The sequence below is a fragment of the Schistocerca americana genome, chromosome X (assembly GCF_021461395.2).
Source record: "Schistocerca americana isolate TAMUIC-IGC-003095 chromosome X, iqSchAmer2.1, whole genome shotgun sequence".
Classification (NCBI taxonomy): Eukaryota; Metazoa; Arthropoda; class Insecta; order Orthoptera; family Acrididae; genus Schistocerca; species Schistocerca americana.
This window is the reverse complement of record NC_060130.1, coordinates 806,805,731-806,818,840: the sequence shown is the minus strand read 5'-3', so window position 1 is coordinate 806,818,840 and position 13,110 is coordinate 806,805,731. Positions and strand designations below refer to the sequence as shown.

At 44.0% G+C, this 13,110-nt stretch overlaps 1 protein-coding gene across 1 annotated transcript in view; it reads left to right on the top strand.

The window, feature by feature from the left end:
* Positions 1-13,110, top strand: part of LOC124556331 (ras and EF-hand domain-containing protein-like) — a 207,951-nt gene that overhangs the window by 27,900 nt on the left and 166,941 nt on the right. The window contains exon 4 of the mRNA XM_047130301.1: positions 1,602-1,780. Coding sequence (XP_046986257.1) covers positions 1,602-1,780 — 179 coding nt within the window. The remainder of the gene's footprint in view (positions 1-1,601; positions 1,781-13,110) is intronic.

Below are 13,110 nucleotides of genomic sequence, written 5' to 3'. Positions count from 1 at the left end.
GACTGTGTAATGGAAACACGAAGGAACAGCCACAGCTAAATCATGACTAAACAGACCTCTTGTACGGCCAGACGCAAACTGTCAAGCACTGTGGAGCTTAGCTGTAAAAAGTCTCGTGAAAGCGGAAGGAATCGTTCGTGAGTTTCAAAGTGCTACCAGCAGTCCAGTTAAGACAAGAACTGTGCGCAGGGAGTTAAAAAGAATGTGGTACAACGATCGAGCAGCTCCACATTTCTGTACTCAGTGCTAAGCGATGCTTGAAGTAATCTAAAGATCAACGTCTGTGGACAATGGGTGACAGGAAACGGGTGATTTGGACTGATTAATCACGCTATTCTCTGCGGCAATCAGTTGAAAGGATCTGAGTTTGCGAATTCATGGAGAACGTACCTGCAATCATGTGTAGTGCCAAGAGTGAAGTACAGAAGAGGTGGTGTTACGGTACAGGGTTGTTTTCGTGGTTAGGACGTGATCCACCAGCTGTAATTAAGAAAACTCACATGCGGCAGCATATGAAAATATATCTTACAACATTTCGAAGACGATGACTGTTTACTGTATATATGCGTTACAATACATCCTCTCATAAACTAGCATCTGTGAGGCAATGGTTTGTCGACAAGAACGTTCCTGAATTGCACTGGCCTGCCCGACCTGAACCCAATGCAACATCTTTGGGATGAGTTAATACGTCGAATTCGCTCCAGACTTCAGCGACCTATGGTTTCGGCTCTTGAGGAAGAATAGGCTGCCAATCTTCCACTGACGTTCAGACATCTCACTGACAGTGTTCCGAGCAGAGTTCAAACCGTCATAAAGGCGAATGGTGAACATATCCCACATTAATGCCCACTAAAAGGTGTCCGGATACAGATAGTGTATGTGATACTTACAGTTATTTGCGATACCACCTGTATGAATCCCACCGGATTAGTTACGTAACGAAGATACTTACCGGATCGAATGATAACATACTTTATGAGTCCCGTACCAATATTTTGTTGTTCCCTGAAAGGTTTTACAATTTGTTTAATGGACTTTTGTACTTTATCCTCTATCAAATTCCATGATAGTGGACTGAGGCTGAAACCGACCGAACATTGAAGTTTTTAACGTCCATGAGAGGTATTCCTTGATATCAGATACCCCAAGAATTTATATAAGCTACAGAGCACCATGATTCATAAAAATACGTGAACATATAATTATTCTGACAATACGTTTTTCGTCAATAAGGGAAAACCCGATCTACTAAGCGTTTTTGGTGCGCATCGCAAAGTAATAATAGTAATTCTTTTTGAATTTTTCACGTCTTCTGCCAATTTTGAGTCACGAGATGCTTTCTGCACTGTAACTAACGCATACGGCGTTTCAGTTGCAGAACATCTGTGGATTAAAGAGTTTTATTTACATATACTGCTACAGTTTAGAATATCATTGCAACAATTTAGAATGTCATTGCAGTGCTATAATATCATCTTACGACACCCACTACTCTTGTATTAGGAATTTCACACATAAGCTACGACTCATGCACGTGTTAATTGTGCCTGTGTGTGAGTACTGTGTTCTGATACTTTGCAACATATTTATACTTTCAGGTAAATGCAGTCCTGAGCAAGAAGCAAGAAGCAGCTAAAAACCTCCGTCACACAGACAAAGACACCAACAGTGAGCTGCAGAGCTCACTCGTTGACACTAAAACAACTCTAGCAGTGCTGAGGGCTGAGATGGCGCAGCTGAAAGCAGAGTACGAAGTGAAATGCCGAGAACTGCACGAGTGAGTACACCGACAAACACCTCGCATTCGGAAGGACGACGGTTCAATCCCGCGTCCGGCCATCCTGATTTAGGTTTTCCGTGATTTCCCTATATCACTTCAGGCAAATACCGGGATGGTTCCTTTGAAAGGGCACGGCCGATTTCCTTCCCCATCCTTCCCTAACCCGAGCTTGTGCTCCGTCTCTAATGACCTCGTTGTCGATGGGACGTTAAACACTAATCTCCTCCTCCTCCTCACACCGACAAACACGCATACTGCATTTTCCAGTACTGCGGCCTATATTTGGAATTTATTTCAGCCGTACTTTTCCACCTGCTACTCCGACGCTCCACATTCCTGAAAACTATGTACGTTTACTTAAAATTAATTTTTAATTTTGTGTAACATCACAAACACCCTCCTGTGAGTTGTCTACATCTACATCTACATGCTTACTCTGCAATTCACACTTACTTCTCTACTTCTCTACCATTCCACTCTCGAATGGCGCGTGGGAAAAAGGAACACCTAAATCTTTCCATTCGAGCTCTGATTTCTCTTATTTTATTATCATTTCTCCCTACGTAGGTGGGCCGGCCCCTGTGGCCAAGCGGTTCTAGGCGCGTCAGTCTGGAACCGCGTGACCGCTACGGTCGCAGGTTCGAATCCTGCCTCGGGCATGGATGTATGTGGTGTCCTTAGGTTAGTTAGGTATAAGTAGTTCTAAGTTCTAGGGGACTGATGACCACAGATGTTAAGTCCCATAGTGCTCAGAGCCATTTTTGAACCTACGTAGGTGGGTGTCAACAAAATATTTTCACATTCGGAAGAGAAAGTTGGTGACTGATATTTCGAAAATAGATCTCGCCGAAAAGAAAACCGCCTTTGTTTCAGTGACTACCACCCCAACTCGCGTATCATATCAGTGACACTCTCACCCCTATTGCGCGATAACACGAAACGAGCTGCCCTTCTTTGCACTTTTTCGATGTCCTTCGTCAACCCTGCCTGGTAAGGATCCCACACCGCGCAGCAATATTCCACCAGAGGACGGACAAGTGTAATGTAGGCTGTTTCTTTAGTGGGTTTATCGCATCTTCTCAGTGTTCTGCCAACAAATCGCAGTCTTTGTTTCGCCTTCCCCACATTATTATCTGTGTCGTCTTTCCAATTTAAGTTGCTCGTAAATGTAATTCCTAGGTATTTAGTGGAACTGACATCCCTTAGATTTGTGCGATTTATCGTATTCCCAAAATTTATCGGATTTCTTTTAGTACCCATATGGATGCCCTCGCACTTTTCTTAGTTTAGTGCTAACTGTCACTTTTCACACCATACAGAAATTCTTTCTAGATCATTTTGTAATTGGAATTGATCGTCTGATGATTTTATTAGACGGTAAACTACAAGATCATCTGCCAACAATCTAAGGGGGCTGCTCAGATCATCAACTACATCATTTATACACTATTGGCCATTAAAATTGCTACACCAAGAAGAAATGCAGATGATAAACGGATATTCATTGGACAAATACATTATACTAGAACTGACAAGTGATTACATTTTCACGCAATTTGGGTGCATAGATCCTGAGAAATCAGTACCCAGAACAACCACCTCTGGCTCTAATAACGGCCTTGATACGCCTGGGCATTGAGTCAGACAGAGCTTGGATGCAGCTTCAACACGATACCACAGTTCATCAAGAGTAGTGACTGGCGTATTGTGACGAGCCAGTTGCTCGGCCACCATTGGCCAGACGTTTTCAATTAGTGAGAGATCTGGAGAATGTGCTGGCCAGGGCAGCAGTCGAACATTTTCTGTATCCAGAAAGGCCCGTACAGGACCTGCAATATGCGATCGTGCATTATCCTGCTGAAATGTAGGGATTCGAAGGGATCAAATGAAGGGTAGAGCCACGGGTCGTAACACATCTGAAATGTAATGTCCACTGTTCAAATTGCCGTCAATGCGAACAAGAGTTGACCGAGACGTTTAACCAATGGCACCCCATACCATCACGCCGGGTGATACGCCAGTATGGTGATGACGAATACACGCTTCCAATGTGCGTTCACCGCTATGTCGCCAAACACGGATGCGACCATCATGATGCTATAAACAGAACCTGGATTCATCCGAAAATATGACGTTTTGCCATTCATGCACCCAGGTTCGTCGTTGAGTACACCATCGCAGGCGCTCCTGTCTGTGATGCAGCGTCAAGGGTAACCGAAGCCATGGTATCCTAGCTGATGGTCCATGCTGCTGCAAACGTCGTCCAATTGTTCGTGCAGATGGTTGTTGTCTTGCAAACGTCCCCATCTGTTGACTCAGTGATCGAGACGTGGCTGCACGATCCGTTACAGCCATGCGGATAAGATGCCTGTCATTTCGACTGATAGTGATACGAGGCGGTTGGGATCCACCACGGCGTTCCGTATTACCCTCCTGAACCCACCGATTCCATATTCTGCTAACAGTCAGTGGATCTCGACCAACGCGATCAGCAAATGTGATACGATAAACCGCAATCGCGATAGGCTACAATCCGACCTTTATCAAAGTCGGAAACGTGATACTACGCATTTCTCCTCCTTACACGAGGCATCACAACAACGTTTCACCAGGCAACGCCGGTCAACGACTGTTTGTGTATGAGAAATCGGTTGGAAACTTTCCTCATGTCAGCATCTTGTAGGTGTCGCCACCGGCGCCAACCTTGTGTGAATGCCCCGAAAAGCTAATCATTTGCATATCACAGAATCTTCTTCCTGTCAGTTGAATTTCGCATCTGTAGCACGTCATCTTCGTGGTGTAGCAATTTTAATGGCCAGTAGTGTATAAATCAGGAACAACAGAGGGTCTATGACTCTACCTTGCGTAACGCCAGATATCACTTCTGTTCTACTCGATGATTTACCGTCTATCACTACGAACTGTGACCTCTCTGAGAAGAAATCACGAATCCAGTCACACAACTGAGACGATACTCCATATGCACGCAATTTGATTAATAGTTGCTTGTGAGGAACGGTATCAAAAGGAATACGGAATCGATCTGAGATCCCTTGTCGACAGCACTCATTACTTCATGGGAAGAAGGAGCTGGCTGTGTTGCACAAGAACGATATTTTCTGAATCCGTGGTAGTTATATATCAATAAGGCATTTTCTTAAAGGTGAATCATAATGTTCGAGTACAGTATATGCTCCAAAACCTTACTGCAATTGAGGTCAGTGATATGGGTCTGTAATTCAATGGGTTACTCCTATTTCCTTTCTTGAATACTGGTGGGACCTGTGCTAGTTTCCAGTCTTTAGGAACAGACCTTTCGTCAAGTGAGCGGTTGTATGTGATTGCTAAGAAAGGCGCTATTGTGTCTGCATACTCTGAAAGGAACCTGACTGGTATACCACTGTCAAATACAGTCCATCCGGAGAGTTGCTGAGAGCCGCCAGAAGCCTTTTGTAGGGGTCATTGTTTCAGGTAATATTTCAGTAGTATACATTTCTTCGTTTTATTGTCATTTTTAACGAGAATACGATATACTTGTACCAAATGTACAAGTTAATGTTATTATACAGTATTACATCGCAAGAAGATTTCGCAACTTTTTTCCACGACATTGGTTTACATAAAAACAGAAAAATCACACAACCCGCAATTATTCAGGAAAACATAACGAAATTGACGCGAATGTTGACGAACAGAAAGAAATCAGTAGAGCTAAAGCTGTCTCGTGTCACCTGTACATAGGAGATAACTTTTTGTTTCAGAGTAGATTGGCGGCAGTCATCCGTAGTTTATAGACTGTGGAAACAGTTTCTATGCGTATGTTTGGAATCGAAATATCTCATCGAAGAGCGTCTGCGGGACACAGCACTCACCATTGGCAGATATCTAACGTTAAGCGGTACAAACAATAGAACTGTTGTCCTACTGAAACCACGACTGCTCTTGCTGCTGCCCTTGAATGTCATCGAGTACTGTACGCAGAAGGCTTCACCACAAAGGTGTGTTTGGGAGGCAATCAGACTGATGGGTGCCACTCATTGTCCCGAGTTTGCAATGTGAGCGCTAGCACGTGCACTGGACTGAAGATCAATAGAGGGCGACCAAATTCACGGACGACTTCAAGTTTAACTTGCAAAGTGACAGCAGACCTGTTTAATTTGAGGAGGATAGGGAGCCCGCTATCATTCACTACTCGTCAGGACAAAGCATTGTCACTGTATGGTCAAACGCATCTTCCGGTAGACGTACAATCCTCAACGCCATTCCACAAATAACTGTTATTGTGTTGTTCTGTACAGTTGGCATCCTTGATTCTTATACAGGGCGTTACTATGCTGATCATAAAAACTTTGTGGAACGATGGATATTCATTTGAGTTCAGAAATCCTGGTCAGAAAACGACTGAGTCGAAAATTTCGAAGAAAGATCGAACTATGGGGTAACTCTGCCAATCAAATACGAGAACTTGCGAGTTGTTGTTCGTGCGAGGTAATAAACTGATTTATTCTGTCCGTGACTGTTAATTTTTTAAGGTAGGCAAACGGGAACGGCGTCTTCAAACTTAATTTCTTTCAATGAGGACAAAGCCGAAGTGAAGACAATTCTCAATAAAACTCACTGTTGTACTGAAATGGTTCGCGTGAACACTTTTCAGTACCTTGAGAACCAGAAACGATATTAGTATTAGAAGGTTTCTTCAGATTTGTCTGCATATTTTTGGTTGTGTATCTCAATTAACTTTTCATCGATGTCCATTACCGGTTCTTCACGTAGCTGGCACAGTTAGTCTTTAGGTATGACGTTTCCTGCGTTTAGGAGAATATTTCTAGACTCAGTAAGCTTTATGTAAAACTATAAATGAAAAGATACAGGAATCCAGTTTATTTCTTCCATATTTTAATAAAAACCTCTTACATTTGGCCGTCACAATACAAAATGTCCGTCTACGACTCCACCCGTGGGACTTTTCTGCTCCCTCACACCGTGTATCAGTTTAGAGATAAATAATCACGAAGCTGTAGAACGTGCCAACAAAATGCGTGCATACGGCCAATAATTTTTAGCGTGGCTCGACATCGTCAATAGCGAGCTGCCGTACACAGTCGCTCTATAGCCCAAAAATTTTACACTATAATGTTCATTTATCCTAATAATGAGACAAATTAGCGAAATAAATAAGTAGCTGAACCAAGGTTGGAATTGTTGGTCAAAAGCTCGACAATAATATTGCCTGAATCAGATTGTTTTGCAATTTGATCTAAACATTTATTTCAGGAATGCAGAATGTATGTAAATGATGGCCGCGTACAAATAAATTCAGTGAATAACTAGTCAGCATTTAAACAACAGTGCAAATTCGTAATCACTTCGTGCAAATAGAGCGTTTCCAGCCAACGGCTTGTGCTAAATAAATACTCTAATCAGTGCAATGAACTCGTTAAAACCGTGACGACGTCCTAATGTTCGTTAGCATGAACTCTCACTGTCGTTCACAACGAACCTAAATTGCATAACCATAAATGTTGTTCCAACTAATGCTGCCGAAGTCCATCATACAATTTAAATCAGTGAAAAGTGGTAAATTTTTACAAGTTCATTGCTGCAACAGTAAAAATGATACTAAAGTTCGCGCATGCTAGAGCTCGTCATTTACTAAATGACTCGAGAGATTGAAACGAGAGCACAGAAATTTACAAGTTTTCATCCCATGCGTCCACAAAAACGATTCCAAGTCGCCACTATCACATAGCGAAGCATTCGCAGCACACACGCCGCCCAGAACTTTACCACAGAAAACCCCAGCCGACAGACTTAAGGCCAATGACCCACGATGAGCGGGCGAAGATGACAGATGTTTGTGCTCAACGGTGCACGTTTATTTAAAGGTTCTGTCACATGACTACCACTTGATACGTTCACCCTGACCACCATTTAGAATTTATACAATAATTTCCCATAAATACACATAAAAAACAAACGATAAATTTTTGGGGTCATTTTGTGACCTCTTAATAAAACAACTGTGCATTATTTTAATAACTTCAAATAAATCTTAAACATACACTGACTGAGAAATACCGCTACACCAAGAAATAATTGTGCAACATTAATGAAATTTGGTAGGCGTGTTTCTACACTACTGGCCATTAAAATTGCTACACCATGAATATAACGTGCTACAGACGCGAAATTTAACCGACAGGAAGAAGATGCTCTAATATGCAAATCATTAGTGTGGTGTCACCGTCAAACACCACACTTGCTAGGTGGTAGCCTTTAAATCGGCCGCGGTCCATTAGTATACGCCAGACCTGCGTGTCGCCACTGTCAGTGATTGCAGACCTCGCGCCACCACACGGCAGGTCTAGTGAGACGTCCTGGCACTCGCCCCAGTTGTACAGCCGACTTTGTTAGGAAAGGTTCACTGACAACTACGCTCTCATTTGCCGAGACGATAGTTAGCATAGCCTTCAGCTACGTCATTTGCTACGACCTAGCAAGGCGCCGTATTCAATTGATATTTATTATGTGAAACATGTATCATCAAGAGAGACGTTCTACGATTATGGATTAAAGTTAAGTATTACGAGATTTTCGTACTTTATTACAATTCTCAAGATATTGTCCTGTTCCAGACCTCACGCCACTCAGCGTGTAATTAAACGCGTGCATTTCGGCCTCCTCTAGAAACACAGTGTTGGCTCTTCTGCCAACACTACAATTAGCTTTTCAGAGCATTCACACAAGGTTGGCGTCGGTGGCGACACCTACAACATGCTGACATGAGGAAAGTTTACAACCTATTTCTCATACACAAACAGCCATTGACCGGCGTTGCCTCGTGAAACGTTGTTGTGATGCCTCGTGTAAGGTGGAGAAATGCGTACCATCACGTTTCCGACTTTGATAAAGGTCAGATTGTAGCCTATCGCGATTGCGGTTTATCATATCGCTACATTGCTGCTTGCGTTGGTCGAGATCCAACGACTGTTAGCAGAATATGGAATCGGTGGCTTCAGCAGGGTAATACGGAACGCCGTGCTGGATCCCAACGGCCTCGTATAACTAGCAGTCGAGGTGACAGGCATCTTATCCGCATGGCTGTAACGGATCGTGCAGCCACGACTCGATCCCTGAGTCAACAGATGGGGACGTTTGCAAGACAACAACCATCTGCACGAACAGTTCGATGACGTTTGCAGCAGCATGGACTATCAGCTCGGAGACCATGGCTGCGGTTACCCTTGACGTTGCATCACAGACAGGAGCGCCTACGTTGGTGTACTCAACGACGAAACTGGGTGCACGAATGGCAAAACGTCATATTTTCGGATGAATCCAGGTTCTGTTTATAGCATCATGATGGTCGCATCCGTGTTTGGCGACATCGCGGTGAACGCACATTGGAAGCGTGGATTCGTCATCGCCCTCTGGCGTATCACCCTGAAACGTCCCCTTAGATAAATTAGTGAATTACTGTGCTGATAAACCTCTTACATTATTTGATTTTCAAACAGCTGAGCAGAACTGAACGTACTCAGACATTTCGCTCTTTACCTATTGTGATCAACACTAAACTGACACACAATATTTTCAGCGCAACGCAATCTGACTTTCAATAATCCCAACAAAAGAATGGCCCTGGCTAACATTAAACTATACCTTTCACAAATCACTTACCTCACAAAAGTCTTCGTTACTCGAACTACTACAATACAGCGAGCGCCACTATTGCCAGCTAAATAAAAGATTCAAACTACTGAAGGCACTAACTACTGATAGGCATAGTTAGCAAATGAAAGATTTTGATAGAGAACAAACAATGTATTTACCTTAATAGTGTTCAAAGGTCATAATATATAGCAGTTCATGACATCTAGTCTTTACTGTCTCTGATGGACACACGTCCAGATCATCCGCTCTCAAAACTCCGCCATTTCTCTCCCCACATCCACCACTACTGGCGGCTCACCTCCAACTGCGCAACGCTACGCGCTGTTCACATCCAGCTGCCCAGCACTACAATAGCAAACAACAATGCAAACCAGCCACAGACTGCACTCAGCACAGCCAGTGATTTTCATACACAGCGCTACGTGGCGTTACCAACAAAAAACCTAAACAGCCTATTTACAACCCGGCGTGATCGTACGGGGTGCCATTGGTTACACTTCTCGGTCACCACTCGTTCGCATTGACGGCACTTTGAACAGTGGATGTTACATTTCAGATGTTTTACGACCCGTGGCTCTACCCTTCATTCGAACCCTGCGAAACCCTACGTTTGAGCAGGATAATGCACGACCGCATGTTGCAGGTCCTGTATGGGCCTTTCTGGATACAGAAAATGTTCGACTGCTGCTCTGGACAGAACATTCTCCAGATCTCTCACCAACTGAAAACGTCTGCTCGGTGGTGGCTGAGCAATTGGCTCGTCACAATAAGCCAGTCACTACTCTTGATGAACTGTGGTATCGTGTTGAAGCTGCATGGGCTGCTGTACCTGTACACGCCATCAAAGCTCTGTTTGACTGAATGCCCAGGCGTATCAAGGCCGATATTAGGGCCAGAGGTGGTTGTTCTGGGTACTGATTTCTCAGGATCTGTCCACCCAAATTGCATGAAAATGTAATCACATGTCAGTAATATATTTGTCCAATGAATACCCGTTTATCATCTGCATTTCTTCTTGGTGTAGCAATTTTAATGGCCAGTAGTGTACATCTGAAAGATTATGTCTGTTCAGATTTCGTGCCACTTGCATAACATGGGCGCATGTAGCGCCACTATGAGGATGCAAATCGGGTTTGCTTTAAATACACGCTGTAGCGCTCGTGAGCATTAGTTATCTTTAAGATTGTACATGGCGAGTCCATGTTAGTCAAGAATGCTTTCAAGGCGACAAAGACGCCATATCAACAACTGTCTGAGTTTGAACAAGGTTGTGTAACAGGGCTACGAGAAAAAACTGAATGTTCCTTCTGCGATACTGTAGACAGACTTGGCAGGAATGTAGCCACTGTACATCATTAATAACAGCGGTGGTCACGAGAAGACCGAGCTTCAGACGGTTACGTGGCACTACTGACAAGGAAGACCATTGTGTTCGGCGAGTGGCTCTGGCGCATGGTACTGCATCTGCAGCAGCAATTTCAGCAGCATTTAGCAGCGCAGTGAAACTGCTACAAGTCTGTTACTGCAAGGACAGCTCCGAGCCAGACGCTCTGTCGCGTGCTTTCCACTGACCCCAAACCATCGCCATTTACGACTTCAGTGGTGTCAAGCGACAGCTCCCTGGAGGGCAGGACTGAGGGGTCTTGTGTTTTCTCGTGAAAGCTGGTTCTGCCTCTGTGCCAGCGATGGCTGTGTGGTGGTTATAAGGAGTCCAGTTGAGGGTCTGTAATCAACCTGTATGCGTGCAACACACACTGAACCTAAACCTGGAGTTATGGTCTCAGGGTGCGATTTCGTATGACAGCAGGAGCAGTCTCGTCGTTATCCCTCGCATCCTCACAGCGAAATTGTACGTCAATGTGGAAATTCGACCTGTTGTGCTGCCCTTGGTTCAAATGGCTCTGAGCACTATGGGACTTAACATCTGAGGTCATCAGTCCCCTAGAACTTAGAACTACTTAAACCTAACCAACCTAAGGACATCACACACACCCATGCCCGAGGCAGGATCCGAGCCTGCGACCGTAGCGGTCGCGTGGTTCCAGACTGAAGCGCCTAGAACCGCTCGGTCACACCGGCCGGCTGTGCTGCCCTTCATGAATGGCATTCCAGGGGTTGTTTTCTAAACGGATAACGCTCGTCCACATATAGCTGCTGTAACCCAATATGCCCTACAGAGATTCAACATCTTGCCTTGGCCTGCTCGTTCACTAGATCTGTCTCCAATCGAGTACATATGGGACATCATCGGACGAGAACTTCTGCTTCATCCACAAATAGCATTAACCGCTCCGCTATTGAGCAGCCAAGTACAACAGACATGGAGCTCCATCCCACAAACTTAGATCCGGCACATTTACATCACAATGCATGCACGTTTCTGGCGGTTACATCACTTATTAATATACCAGCATTTCACATATGCAATGGCTTATCTCGCGCTTACATTAGCCTGTCATCTTGCAAAGTTAATTACTTGAATATGTTACCTATAAAAAGTATTGCCGAAATTTTATTACTCTTCATCTATTATTTTCTGGTGTTGGATTTTTTCCGTCAGTGCATATTTCACCACACTCATCACTCTAGTCGAAAATTCTACATCTACATCTACATCCATACTCCGCAAGCCACCTGACGGTGTGTGGCGGAGGGTACCTTGAGTACCTCTATCGGTTCTCCCTTCTATTCCAGTCTCGTATTGTTCGTGGAAAGAAGGATTGTCGGTATGCCTCTGTGTGGGCTCTAATCTCTCTGGTTTTATCCTCATGGTCTCTTCGCGAGATATACGTAGGAGGGAGAAATATACTGCTTGACTCCTCAGTGAAGGTATGTTCTCGAAACTTCAACAAAAGCCAGTACCGAGCTACTGAGCGTCTCTCCTGCAGAGTCTTCCACTGGAGTTTATCTATTATCTCCGTAACGCTTTCGCAATCACTAAATGATCATGTAACGAAGCGCGCTGCTCTCCGTTGGATCTTCTCTCTCTCTTCTATCAACCCTATCTGGTACGGATCCCACACTGCTGAGCAGTATTCAAGCAGTGGGCGAACAAGCGTACTGTAACCTACTTCCTTTGTTTTCGGATTGCATTTCCTTACGATTCTTCCAATGAATCTCAATCTGGCATCTGCTTTACCGACGATCAACTTTATATGATCATTCCATTTTAAATCACTCCTAATGCCTACTCCCAGAGATTTATGGAATTAACTGCTTCCCGTTGCTGACCTGCTATGTTGTAGCTAAATGATAAGGAATCTTTCTTTCTATATATTCGCAGCACATTACACTTGTCTACATTGAGATTCAATTGCCATTTCCTGAACCATGCGTCAATTCGCTGCAGATCCTCCTGCATTTCAGTACAATTTTCCATTGTTACAACCTCTCGATATACCACAACATCATCCGCGAAAAGCCTCAGTGAACTTCCCATGTCATCCACAAGGCCATTTATGTATATTGTGAATAGCAACGGTGCTACGACACTCCCCTGGGGCACACCTGAAATCACTCTTTCGTCGGAAGACTTCTCTCCATTGAGAATGACATGCTGCGTTCTTTTATCTAGGAACTCTTCAATCCAGTCACACAATTGGTCTGATAGTCCATATGCTCTTACTTTGTTCATTAAACGACTGTGGGGAACT